Source organism: Cetorhinus maximus, chromosome 13 (assembly GCF_964194155.1).
Source record: "Cetorhinus maximus chromosome 13, sCetMax3.hap1.1, whole genome shotgun sequence".
NCBI classification, from domain to species: domain Eukaryota; kingdom Metazoa; phylum Chordata; class Chondrichthyes; order Lamniformes; family Cetorhinidae; genus Cetorhinus; species Cetorhinus maximus.
In genome coordinates, this window is record NC_135891.1 from 7210902 (window position 1) to 7225167 (window position 14266).

General features: G+C 43.4%; 1 protein-coding gene across 1 annotated transcript in view; it reads left to right on the forward strand.

Moving 5' to 3' along the window:
* Positions 1 to 427: 427 nt before the first annotated feature.
* The window catches only part of sdc4 (syndecan 4), a 30492-nt gene continuing 16653 nt past the window's right edge, over positions 428 to 14266 (forward strand). Inside the window, exon 1 of the mRNA XM_078554864.1 lies at positions 428 to 873. Coding sequence (XP_078410990.1) covers positions 805 to 873 — 69 coding nt within the window. The 5' untranslated portion in view covers positions 428 to 804. The remainder of the gene's footprint in view (positions 874 to 14266) is intronic.

A 14266-nucleotide genomic window follows, 5' to 3' on the forward strand; every position in this document is an offset into this window, starting at 1 on the left:
CTCCCCCCCCTCCTCTCACCTCCTCTCCCCCCCCTCCTCTTCCCCCCCTCCTCTTTCCCCCCCCTCCTCTTCCCCCCCCTCCTCTTCCCCCCCCTCCTCTCTCCCCCCCTCCTCTTCTCCCCCCCTCCTCTTCCCCCCCTCCTCTTCCCCCCCTCCCTCTTCCCCCCCTCCCTCTTTCCCCCCTCCTCCCCCCTCCGCCTGAGTTTAATTGTTAAGACCCCAAATGAAAGTGAAGCAGGAAAGAATACGAGAAGCTGAAAATGATTCCAAAGCCTAGAGGGGGGGGTTCCTCCCCACCCCAGTGATGGGTGCTGACGTGCCTGCTTTCTCTGTGTTTTCCCCAGCTCCGCTTTAGTTACATTGGGGAAAGCAAGAGTTTGCGGAAATTACGCTGCAGACGGGAGGCGGGGAGAGAGAGAGAGAGCGCAGAGCAGCACAGTATAAAAACCTAGGCGGCTTACACAGGGAGGCACTGCAGAACCAGTTTGCTGTCGGAGTCAGTTTCACGGTGTAACTCACCCACACCCACCACCTCCGGCTGTGACTTCGCACCCGATCCAGGGGGGGACAAAGGAAATTGACGCAAGAAACTCGCTCGCAAGTTTTTTATTTGTAGTTCGCAAGTTTCGGCCAACGCTCCCGTCCAAGAAGGAGAAGGAGAAGGGGAGAGTCGGAGTCAATAAGAACCGATTGCGAGAGAGAGAGAGAGAGAGAGCGCTACCCAGTCGGGTTTTAGACACAGACAGAGAGCGAGAGGACAAAAACAAAACAGGAGCCCATTAAAGTCCAGAGAAACTTCCAAAAATGTTGAGATTCTGGGCACTAGTTACGCTGCTTCTCGTTTCCCTCTGCGGCATTTCTTCAGTTAAAACGGTAAGTACCAGAATTATACAGATCTAAACTTTACCCACTGTTTTCAAACATCAATCCTTTCTTTATTTATTTTAATATATAAATAAAAGCCTCAGGACAGGATCCCAGCGCCTGGGCTGCTAAAGGCACGAGTTGCTGGGACCTTTTTCTTTTCGGTTTCGAGGTCTCTACATCTTTTACCTTTTCGATCGATTTATTATTTTATTGTTGATGTGGACAATTAAACGCCGATCGAGAAGGGGAGGGGGGTCAGTTAATGAGACGCAAACCGGTGTCTTCGGGTGAATTCTGCAGTTCATTTGACATGATTCAGCCGCATCTGTTTTACTCTCTCACTTGAGTTGGGACTAACTCGGAGGGAGGGAGGGGGTGTTAAATTCCTCCTTTAACGACAGTCGGAGGTATGTTTCAGACTCTATCTCTCTCTCCACAACTTTTAACGATTGAAATGGCAACAAGCGGGCTTACACATACCTCCCTGGGTTGGAGTCTGTTCGCTTTCTAGCCCCCGCCCCCCTGTATCTGTTTTCACACAGGACCTGAAACGTGACTTACAACACAACTTGAGTCGCTGCACTCTTGAGACCAGAAGACATTGGGTGGGAGGGGGGGGTGGTCTTGCAACTGAATGATTTTCATCCTCCGGGGTTCAGTCGAATTTCCAATGTGGGGTGGGTGAGTGGGGCAGTGGAGAAGGGTGAAAATACTGAACCCGAAAGGGGGTGGGTGCGGGTTGCTGAAACACTTTGCCCCCCCCACCAAATCTCTTTACCGCTAGTGATAATTGCCCCTTTGGACTGGTGTGAAGGGTAAATGATAATTACCATTTGTACTATTAGCCTTTTTTTTTTTTGTTTTGGTTTTGAATGTCTTTCCAATAAGTGTTTTTGAAGGCAACTGTAAGAAGGCTGAATCGCAAATGAATATTCCTTCCCCTCTCCCGGTGTAAACTTTATTGCCCCAGCATTATCAGCCACGTGTTAATCCTGCATTGAATTCTCCCAATGTACAGGTCAGCGCAGTGTTTTGAGTGCATTGGGCTAAGTAACTCGGGGGCTGATCCTGAACTTTGTTGAAGTGTTTGGTTTCTCCAGCTAAATCACAGCCTCTCGATCAAAAACAGAAACGAGAGATTTGCTGTGATTAGAATCTGTCAGCCGAGGAGATCATTTGGCTCATCACGTCTGTGCTGACCGAGTAGCATGGTTGTCCAATTAGTCCCGATCCGCTGTTCTTTCCCCACAGCCCTGTAATATTTTCTCCTTTTCAATTGTTAAATTATAACCCCATGGAAAATTACTGGCTGCATTTTTACTGACGGCTCTTACCCATGAGTTAAATTATTCCCTTTCAGTATTTTGAAAATGAGATGGGGATGTAGATAATGAAAAATGGTTTACTCACAGAAATTGATTGGTAATGTTCCAATATAATCTGCGGCACTGAATGGATAAAAGTTAATAGATTGGAAATTAACTCTGAAAGTCAAAATGTCATAAATATCGCCAGGGCAGTGATTCTCAAAAGGTGGTTGTTTGACTTCATAACTCTCAAGACCAATTATGAAAAGGGCTGTGTTGTTGACTACATCTTGGAGTTATGCCCCTTCTTAAGAGTGGTGTTTGTATGGCCGTCTCCTGCATTGCTTTAAAAAGTCCAGGTTGTAACTCTTTTCGAGTCAAAACAATAAACTAAATGAACAGAAACAAGGGAGAAATCAAGCACAGCCCCTAAGTCAGGTCAGCTGTAAGATCAAGGAAAAACTTCAAAGGAACCTTACAAACATCAAACTAAGATGTGATTAAAGGGGTCAACAAAACACCCCAGTCCCCGCGTTGCCCACCGTGCACGGAAAGCAAGTCCAGGTTGTATTCTAGATGAGCTCACTTGCCTTGTTACCAGGAAGCATGGAGGAGGCAGGGAATAACCCCCCCACACATAATCACCCATATGTGATATAACTCTAATGCCTTGTATTTGGAACCAAATATCAAGATTGCACTTCTCTGTTTGATTTCTGGAACTTTCTTTGGCTTCGTCTTTCATAAACGTGTGAGACTTTTTTTTTAAAAAAAAAGTTGTTTTAATTATTCAAGCTCTTTACCAAGTCTTGATAAGAATGTTATTTTGGAATGGTGCAGCCTAAAGCTGACCTATCATGCATTCCATATAGTGACAAGTGTGTTTTGTTGTTTTTTGCATAATGATTTGCCGAAAGCATCTATGTGCAAACATTTCAGGAATTCCTACAGTTTAAAAAGTTAGGTCACGGTTACTTGAGAGACCCTGGGGTTTGTTTCTCCTCAGTGGAAAAATTCCCTTACTAAATTGCTCTTGTAAACCAATAAGTTTTAATTAAAAGGGTTTTTTTCCCCTCTTAAACTGTACACAAAGGCCATGGCTCTGTTCTGTAGGGAGGTACAATGTAACTTTCACTGTTACCATGTGCAAGAATGTCATTTATCACAGCCCCTAGCTGCAGTGTTTGGCAAACACATAGGAAAAGTTTATCAAGGCCTGTTTTAATGAAGGCAATGATCTTTTTAGTTTGTTAACTTCCATGGCATTGGAAAGAATCAAGACTATAAAACAGCATCAGTTGCTACCATACAGGATATCTAGTGACCAATACATAACCCACCCCTCTATGGTCTGTTCTGTATTGGCTTATTCAGAATTGCCAATGTTTCGCATAGACTTGATGAATTTGGTACCCTAGCCTTGACTTTACTACTTGTGACTGAACTCTTGATGTTGCAAGAGTTTGTTTGCCTTTTTTTTTAGTTCAACCACCTTCTGTTTGTCATCGTCTTGGAACTGAGGTTTGAAGCTAATTTTTTTCACTGATTTACAGTACTGTAGTGAAATGACCAAGCAGGTTGGGCAACTAAACTGCAGAGGTTCTTTGTGTAATTGTAGCTGTGTTTTGGTTTTGTTGTCCAGTCCGTGCTGTGGTGGAATTGTAAATCTACCCCTTAATGCCTCTGGCAAGGCACTGTGCACAAGAACCAATGTTTGCCTCTGTGTGTCTGTGCATGAAGCTGAAAGAAGGAGCTTGCTTTGGGGTGTCTTGGAGATGCCATACAAAACTGCTTCAGCACCAAGAAGAATTCATTTTGCAATCCAGCCATTATGACCATAAGACATAGGAGCAGAAGTAGGCCATTTGGCCCATCAAGTCTGCTCTGCTATTCAATGAGATCATGGCTGATCTGATAATCCTTACTGCACTTTCCTTTTCTCCATAACCTTTGATTCCCTTACTGATTTAAAATCTGTCTATCTCCGCCTTGAATATACTTAATGACCCAGCCTCTACAGCCCTCTGCGGTAAAGAATTCCACAGATTCACTACTCTCAGAAGAAATTCCTCCTCATCCCTCTCTTAAATGGGTGACCCCCTTACTCTGAGATTATGCCCCCTGGTCCTAGACTCTCCCACAAGGGGAAACAACCTCTCAGCATCTACCCTGTCAAGCCCCCTAAGAATCTTATATGTTTCAATAAGGTCGCCTCTCATTCTTCTAAACTCCAATGAGCACGGGCTCAACCTCTCCTCATAAGAATATCCCTCTATCCCCAGGATCAACCTAGTGAACCTTCTCTGGACTGCCTCCAATGCCAGTATATCTTTCTTTCCTTAGATAAGGGGACCGAAACTGTTCACAGTATTTTAGGTGTGGTCTAACTAGTGCCTTGTATAGTTTTAGCAAGACTTCCCTATTTTTAAACTCCATTCCCTTTGAAATACCGATTTTAATTTTTTTTTATTTTAAAGAATTTAGTAAAAAGGCATCCTCTTTTACAGAGCGAAGTAAATCTCAGGAATTTTTTGTTTGTAAATCATACTTCAGAGGAGAGCTTTGCTTCGGAAGGAATATCTAATGCACACATCATTTTGCAAAACAACCTGCCCATCACTTACCAGATCTGTAGAGGGTATTGAAAGGGTAGCAGATTCGCCAGAATGTCACTGAGCTAAGTTAAATTATGAGATAAACTAAGCTTGTATTCCCTCGAGTATAGAAGATTAAAGGGGTGAGCTGATGATTAAAGGATTTGATAAATCTCTCGCTCTCTCAAAACTGAGAATTGAGGGTATTATGGGTTATGGAACCAAGGCGGACAGGTGAAGTTGAGATACGCTATGTTCTAACTGAATGGTGAAACAGGCCAAAGGGGCTGATTGGCCTCCTCAGGTTTCAGAGGATTGCAGACAGGCATCCAATCAGCAGTTCAGCCAAAGTATCAATGTTGTCAGTAGATTGTTACACCTCGGATTAATTCCCAACCTGTGACTGCTGTTAATGATTTCTATATTACATCAGTTTTAATAATCAGTCTAGTTGCAGGACATGGAATTAATTTAAATGCTGATTTACCTTACACATGACACAGATTAGTCTTTTTCTGAAGTTTATCTAATAAGCAGGATGACCAAATGTTCCAATCAGACTCTTAATTTTGTTTTTAACATTTTTGAATGAAACAGACAATGGTGCACTTAAACAACTTGGACAATGGAAGCTGCAATGTGGTGATATTAGTGTTGCAGAAATTGGAGTGCTTTCTTCAAAGAGAGACTTGCATTTATATAACACTTTTTCATGACCATGGGGTGTCTCAAATTACTCTACATCTGTAATGCAGGACACGTGGCATCCAATTTGCACACCAGCTTTCACAGACAGCAATATGATAAAGACCTGACCGCTTTTCTGATCTGAGGATACATCATTGACCAGGACACTGGGGAGACCTTCCCTGCTCTTTAAAATAGTGTCATGTGATCTTGTATGTCCATTTGAGAAAGGCAGGTGGGACCTTGGTTAAACATCTCATCTGAAAGAAGGTGCCTCTGACAGTGCAGTGCTCCCTCGGTACTGCAGTGGAGTATTAGCCTTGGTTTTTTTTTGTGCTCAAGTTCTGGAATGCAACCTCCCCCTGAATGAGTTCAAGAGTGTTCTTGAGCCATGACCCTTTGCACCAGCTGGGAGGGGTGAACTCTTATTCCATTGATCTGGGTTGCCAGAGATGGTGATCCCAGTAGATTTTGTTCTTGGTCTGCATACACACCAGGCAAAAAAAATCGACATCTTCCCAAAACACCCTATGCAATGCTCAAACAGCATTGGATATAGGCTTCATGACGCTTGAAGAACAAAGGTTACACTGAAAGTGCAGTAGGACATGGGTAGGTCATATGTAGGCTTCAGATAAAATTCACATAACCTTCCCCTGCAATAAAGTGATAAAAGGCTTAATGGGCCATTGCATTCAGACCAAGGTCCATCCTTGTATTGTCTCCATTTATAATGAATGCAACTAACTTTGCTGAAAGTGGCCCTTTGTGTAACAGCTGGGCATGCTCCCTGAGGAATATTTGTTTTAAAACCTCATGGAGGGGCTGAAACTAAATGAATGCACAGTGAATCCTAAACTAATGAGCCTAGAGTTCCATTGCAACCGAATAGGAGAGATGAGATTGAAGATGCAGTGATGCCTGCTTCTGGTGAAGTGAACTCTCGCTGTCCAACTGATCTAATTGGCTGATACTGAGCATCTCCAATTCCTGTTGGCAGGTCGTGGGGAAGTGATTCCCACCGCCCCCCCCGAGCCCCTATGAGAGCGTAGATCACCCAGCCCAGGAGGCCAGTTAGCCAAATGAAACCTGCACCAACTCTAAGAGCAACCCAGTTATTCCCACTCCTCTGCTTCACACACACACACACACACACACACACACACACCCCTTCCCCTCAATATTCTTTCACTTTTTTTTTCTCCTAGTAATTATCCATTTCCCTTTTTGAAAGCCAGTATCAAATCTGTCCAGCAGCGCATTCCAAATACTAACCTTGGCTGGCTGGAGTTATACAACCCTGTTGGGTCAGGGCTGTAAAATGCAGCAAGCCATTCTGAACTCCCATTGACTTCGGGAATGTAAAATCCTGTCCCCATGTGTTTCATAAAACCTTTTTCCTCATGTCAACATGGGTTCTTTTACCAATCACCTTAACTCTGTGCCCTCAGGTTATTGCCCTTTCAGCCATTGGAGGCTGTTCCTCTTTGCTCACTCTATCCAAACTCTATCTGACTTTAATCAGATCTGGTCTTTTCTGCTCTGAAGAGAGCAGCCCTAGCCTCTTCGGTTTATCATTTCTTATCCCTGGATTCATTCTAATAAATCTCTAACCCCCTCTCCAAAGCCTTCATGTCCTCCCTAAAGTCTGGTACCCAGACTTGGACACTACTCCAGCTGGGGCCAAACTAGTATTTTATGTAGGTTTAGCAAAATTTCCTGCCTTTTATGCACATGCCCCCTGTCTGAAGATTTGTGCATAAGCACCCCATGTCTCTGTCCATGCAGCCCTTTTTACAACTCTATTTAGAGACTCCTGACATAAATATACAAGTTTCATTCCGAGTTTCATCTGTCATGCGTCCTCTCGTTTTGCCAGCCTGCCCATATTCTCTTCCTCAATGTTTACTACATTTTCCAAATTTCATATCATCTGAAAATATTGATGCAAGTGTTGAAATAGCCATTCATGTAACATTGATTGTTATCTTGCCACCATGTGCCTTCTGCGCTCAAAGCTGTGGAATTCCTCCCTAACCCCCTCCCCTCCTGTGACGAGTTGCTTGAAACCTATGTCTTTAATCATGCTTTTAGTGGCCTGTCCTAATATCTCCTTTGTGTCTCGGTGCCCCCTTTTTTTTTCTCTTGTCTGGTTATGTTCCATGGTGTGTTCTGTTAATGGTGCTATATCGATACAAGTTTGGGATGGTAAAGAGTTTTTACTGTGGGATCCTTGGGAGCATTTAGCAGCTTGCAGAGTGTGCCTGCCACTTGGTGATGAGACACCAGTTTCCCCCTTGTTCAGTGAAAGCATTTTATCCTCCAATTGAACTAATTTCTGTGGCCAAAGGGTCTAAACTACTGTAACATGAGCATTGCAGAAATGCGTGTTTATGCATCAGCTTTTTTTTTTTAGTCGTGGGGTGTTTTTGTAGTCCTCCATGGGTGTATTTTAAAACAATGCTCTGGCTGACAGAGCCAGGCGGAAAGGGCCACTTCTGAGTCGATGGGATGGGGTTAAGGTCAACTTGTTTTTGTACAGTTCAAAGTGAAAGATTGTAGCAATAATGGTTGGCAAAAGGAGCACTGAGCCTGGTACAGAGACATTGACTCAGAAAGGGTTACATTGCATGGCGTGACCTTGCTTTCAGATGTTTGGCAGAGTGCGTTTGAATTCCATCTTGAAATGACTAAGTACTTTCCACTGTCCTCCTGAAGGGGTTCTGTGGGCATTGGTATCTACAGTGGAAATGAGCCTGGATCTTTGAGGGTAGCTGCACTTGTGTGTAGTGCCTTCTACACAACATTGGGAACTCCTCAGAATGCCTCAAAGGCTCCTCCTCCTGATCAGTGACTAAACTGCACTGTCATTTAAAAACATAATCATTTTCATAATATTGATTTTACTGTAGAGGTAGGTTAACAGTGGGATTTGGGTTAGTTTCTCTGTGTGCAGGAGATTGAATTGAATTGGAGGCAGCTGGTTTGGAGCTTTTGAGTTACCAAAAGGGAAGTTAAGTTTGAAATGCTAAATACATAAGCGGTTGAAAATTTAGAATGTGAGGTGTGAGGAACATTTGCATTTTTTTTTTAGATAAACCAGAGTAGTGAATTTCAAAAAGATGCTAAGGTGTTACACCTAGCCAAAAGAGGCTAAGTGAAACTATATTTATCTTTCCCCAAAGGTTACTGATAATATGAGTACTATGAAAAGATTAATATTATGAGAAAAGTAAAGTTGCAAAGACGTCTTGGAACAATGGGAGTTACATTTAAAAAGGGAGAAACATGCACAACGGAGATGGGGTTACACGTAAGGGGGAAGGCATTCTAAGATCTAAGGCAAGTGTGAAAAGCCTCTGGGCATCAAGGAACCGAAGCTAAAAACTCACTTTGAATATCACTGCCCAGGGTGTTGTGCGCTTTGCTTGGATCTGTTGAAATCTATTTTATTTTACTGTTGCCTTAATGGAGGTGTAACTGGGGGTCAGATTAATTAGAGGACAGACCTATGTATGTGCTTAAAATCTTTTAATGACTTTTTTGTAAAAAAAAAAGGAGTCCACCGAGACGTGGTTTACTACTGAAGTCAAGGCATGCGTCTCAAAATAAAATGCAAATTGCAAAAGAGTTGTGGCAGCTGTTTCAGGTTTCCCACTGGGATTTGAGCAGCTCGGCATTTACCATCTGCTGTGCTGCCATAACTGGCAATTCTTGCCAACCAACCCAAGTGCCATCCATGGAGGGAACAGTGAAAGGGTTTAGCAGTTTGGGAATAGACCTTTTATGAGAACTGGAAGATATTACATTTAAGCAGCCTTCCTTTTTTTTTTAAAGAGAAGAGGGTAAATGAGTGTGTAAATAGAACAATAGAATAGAAAACAAGACTGTTCAAAGATTGATTACTATGTGACATAATGAGAAATCTCAAATACACTCAGAACACAACATGTGTGAATGGGCACAGGAGGTTTCAGCCCCTCAAGCTATTCCACTGTTCAATTAGATCACAACTGATCTGTATCTTAACTCTATTTGCCTGCCATCTTTCCAGGCGCCTTTAATCCTCTTGCCCAAAAGAATGCGGCTGATTTAAAAATTGGAAGCAGGGGAAAGTGGCCCAGGTGAACACTACTTCACCTGTAAGCTGCTACCTGACAGGCTTCCAAACCTGGCTCTGTCGTTGCCTAAACATTAATTCTGCAAGGAGTTGCAGTAACAGATAGTGATGAGTAGCAGAATCCCAGGCTAACCTTTCCCCCTCCCCTACTACTCCTGGGTGCAGAACCCAGTCAGCGCTGCTACCACCAACCCTATCAAATGTTGGCCAAAGCTGAACTTGTGATCTACTCTTGTGTGACTATGCACATTTGGCTGTATTTTCCCACTTGTTTTGTGGTCACAACCTATTGAGGCACAACAGATGTGTGGTGGCTTTCTGCGATGCAGAGCTTCATTGACTTGTCAGTCTTTGGGATGTTCTGAGGCAGTGAAAGATGCTATATAAAGACAGTTTCCTTGTTGTTTACCTGAGGTATGGTTGATGTTGGAGAGGAGCGGTGTCTCTCTTGATCCATTGTTTACTAACTTCAAAGAAATGATTTGCATTATATAATACTTTTTCAGGATGCCTTGAAGTGCTTTACAGCCAATTAAGTGCTTTGAAATATATAAAAAGGAAATGCTGGTAGGCCAGTCAGCATCTGTGGAGAGTAACAAAGTATAAGGCTTGAGGTCATACATTTTTGCAAAAGATCAATCACTTTTGTAATGCAGGGAAATGCTATATCTGGTTTTTGTCCACATTAAGGTGCCACAAACAGCACTGAGGTAAATGACCAAACTACTGGCTGAGGGATAAATATTGGACAGACCACCTCAAATTTCCCCTGCTTTTCTTTGAACTTAGCACCATTGTCTCTTTTTGATCCAGTTGATAGGGGGCAGGCAGGGCTTGGGTTTAACGTCCCATTCCAAAGAAGGCCCCTCAGGCAGTGCAGCACTTACCTCTGTCCTGCACTGGAGTTTTAGCATGGATTATATGTGCTCCAGTTTCTGCAGTGGAAATGGAACCCATGGCCTTCTGACCCAGAGGTGAGAGCTGCCCACCAAAGAACAGTGGACATCAGTGTACTCTACAACCTATTGTGTAGTGAATTGCTAAGGCTTGTTGATGTTGTGCCTGTCCCAGTAGTTTGATACCCCTGTGGCAGCGTGGTTGACACTAGGCTGACATTGAAAGCCCCATTGACCAGTTCTACTGGGATGTTTACTCTGGTGGGGCTAACTGAGTTGCTCTAGCAGAGGGCTGGCATGGACACAATGGGCTGCATGGCCTCTTTCTGTCTTGTGACCATTCTATGAAATGTTTTTGCTTTCTTGGCATGAAACTTGAGTCATTGCCAAGGTGGGTGGCATGTCACACTGTGATTAGCTTCGTAAAACTAGGCTCAAGCAGATAATTTTGTAATTGAAGAGCCTTGCTTCAGAAGGAGACTGCAATGTCGGATAAGATGAATCCCATGTTTCATATAGGAGTAGATCAGTTTCTCCCCTACGCTTTTTCCCCCCCCTCTCTCTCCCTCCTCCTCTAGATGGCAAGTTTTTTTTTCTCTTTGGTGGACTCACTGACCCCTTTTTAAACTGCTACTATCGGTGAGGCTTGGTGCTATTTACAGAATCAAATGGAATGCAGTCCCCCTAGATTAAACATAGTCTGCAATCCAAAGGGGTGTTTTCAATTGGAAAGCCCGTTGCATGTTGATGCTTAGCTGCTTTGATAAGCACTTTGAACTAGGATGTTGAGGTCTTGTGATCTGAAGGCTGTGGTTTTCTCTGAGCAGATAAAATTCTATTGAATGGTTTGAGAGAAGTCTTTGTAACTTTGACATTTTATTACCTAGTTAAAATGACTTATGTATAGAATAGGTGATCTGTGCCTCTATTGCTACCATTAACATCATTGTTCTCGTAAGCAGTTCTTTTAATTTGCTCTTGCTCTCTTGGATTGAGGGATCTATTTGTTGACCCTACCCATTTCTTGAGCTAGTTGTTCTCAGCCTGGTCAGAACTGTACCCCTGGGTTAGGGCAGATGGGGACAAATCAGCCAGTGTACTTACTACATGTAGTCTGGCGAGGGCAGAATCTGGTTTGTATTGTGCTGCCTCTCACAGTGGATCAGCTGACTACCTAGACTGGAAAATGCAAAAGAATAGCCTCTCGGAGAGGACAAAAAAAGGTAGGATGACTGTGTAAGCCTTCAGAAGATGGATCTAATGGTGGGATGCCCCTTTAACAGAAATCCCACACAATGTTAATGCTTCTATAGCCTGCCCTTTATTACCAACGAGAGGCTGACTTGAGTTATTGCAAATCTTCACTCCACAAGGAATAACCGATTTGTAAGTAAACCTTTTCTATCTTGAGGCTTTAAAACATTTTTCTTCCTCCTGTGACGGTGCCAAAATACCCAGTCCAGTTTCTCCTGTACTCAGGCCCTCGGGCCTGAACCCCACACCCTCCTGAGACCAGCCTTGACCTTTTCTGTTTCATTCGGTATCAAAGTTCCCCTTCAGAACAGGGAGTGGCTGCAAAACATTCCTTTACCGGACGGCAATGCAGCAGAATTCATTAAATTGCGCAGCAAATCTTTCTAACAATTTTTAATTGTTGTGATGTTATTGTTAATCCAGCACCTCTACCTCTTTGCTTTACATAATGGAAAATACAGGGGTGCTCCAGTGGCTTCTAAATTGAAGAGATTTTGCTTGTGTTTTCTGGGGGAGGCACGCGTGTGCTATTGAGCTGAATCACATGGGGGCCCTTTTTTTTTGCTGTTGGTTCCCCCCAGAGGCCATGAGATCAACTTCTTAACCTTCAGACTCGCCAAAGCGTTTTACAGCCAATGCAGTCATCACTTGCAATGCCGGAAACAATAGTAGCCAACTTGCATATAGCCAGTTCTCAGAAGCAGCTGTGTGATAACAACTGGATAGCTTGTTTGTAGTGATGTTGGCTGAGGGACACTGACCATTCTGTTCAGTGTACAGATCAGCTGGGGCTGCAGGTTGTGCCTCAGGTGCTTGATATCTCCAGTGGATGTAGGGTTGGGGTGGGGGAGGGAGGGAGGAGTAAGAGGTGGGAAACACAATCTAAATCTCGAGCCCTTGATTTTAATGCGTTCCAGAAAGAAACTTTATTCTTGAGGCAAACGAGTTGGAGACTGTGTATAGAACTTGAGCCTCTTAAACCACCCCGCCTCAGTGCATGGCAGAGGCTTTTAAACTCTGCCTGGGAGTCACTGTCTGTCTCTCTTTCCCTCCCAGCCCCCACCATTGTCTTCTGTTTCAAGTGTAAATAATATGAATGTAGAAACCATTGTCGAGCAAAACAAAGGAAATCAGAATGACAGCCAAGTTTTTTTTTCTCACTCAGGAACAGTGTTTGAAGGCCTCATTGACCCTTTGGCTACAAAAAGGCTTTTTTGTCACATTTGTAGTGCATAACCGGGGCAAGAGTTGAGGTGGAATTCTGTTGTCTCTTAATGACCAAGGCCACCAAGGAACTTTCAACCAACACTGAAAAGTTAGAAAATGAAGAAATGTGCACAAATTGGCTGCTACATTATAATAATTACTACACGCCAACTGCTTGGAGATATCTTGCAGTTGTGAAAGGTGCAAAGAGCAAATTTTCCCCCCCTCCACTCCCCTCTTGACTGCCGAAGAGACTTGGACAGAGTGTAACACCCCCAGCACCATGGCAGTGCTACTTCCAAGAACTTGAGGCCATCCTTTGGTCTTTGATCCACCAGGGAGCACAGTTTGGTGTGAAGAGATGCCATGAGTGGCATATTTAAATCTCTAAACTGGCTTCCCTTGCAGTGCCAGCTCACCTAGGAATGCCAAAACCAGGTTTTTAAAAAATATATTTGAAAGCCTTTAGATGTACTGAAGGTATGCAACCTAGTTTTTGTTGTTAGAAAAGAAGTTGTGGATCCAGGAGCCTACACAAGTCTATTAATCCCCAACTGGCTTTATTAGCAACTTTCGACCCCTTTAACATGTTGTTTTTTGGCTGTTGAATGCACTGCCTGCTGATTAAGATTAATGGTGCTCTGAGGACACTATCACAGTCATTAATTCCTTCCCCTCTGCCATCAAACCTGCCTCCATCTGTTGTGGCTGGGTACAGACCCTGGCCGCAGTTATTTCAGGTCAGATGTTGTTTTTTTGTGTTAAATAGCTGCCCCATACTGACAGCAGAACCAATGAGATTTGACACACCCTGCTGCTCCTGCTACCCAAGAGGTAACTTTGTCTCGATGTGATCTAGGCCATATTTTCGCTACTTTTAATAAGCTGGGCTGCTGAGTTGTAATGAAATGAAATTTTGTTGACTTGTTTTTGATGGGTTTTCTCAGCAGGGGCTAACATTTTATCCCCTTTTTTTTAATTTCCTGCTGTTTTGGGCATATGGATCCTAACTGTCCATTCTACCCATCCCCAGCCTGTCTGATTGGACTTCTTTATTTAACTACCAGTCGCTGTACTACTGCCAATGCATAGCTCTCAACTTGCACATCAGTAACGGTCAATAAAGAGTTTGCAACTACGATTGTTCATAGCCGTGTTAGCATGGTGTCGGAAACAAAAATGTTCTGGTGCAGTAGAAAACACTCAGCATGCATTTATATAGCACCTGTTTTTTTTTAAACGTAGTAAATGTCACAAGATGCTTCACGGGAGCATTTTCAAACAAAAAATTTTGTCACTGAGCTGCGTAGATTAGGACAGGTGACCAAATGCTTT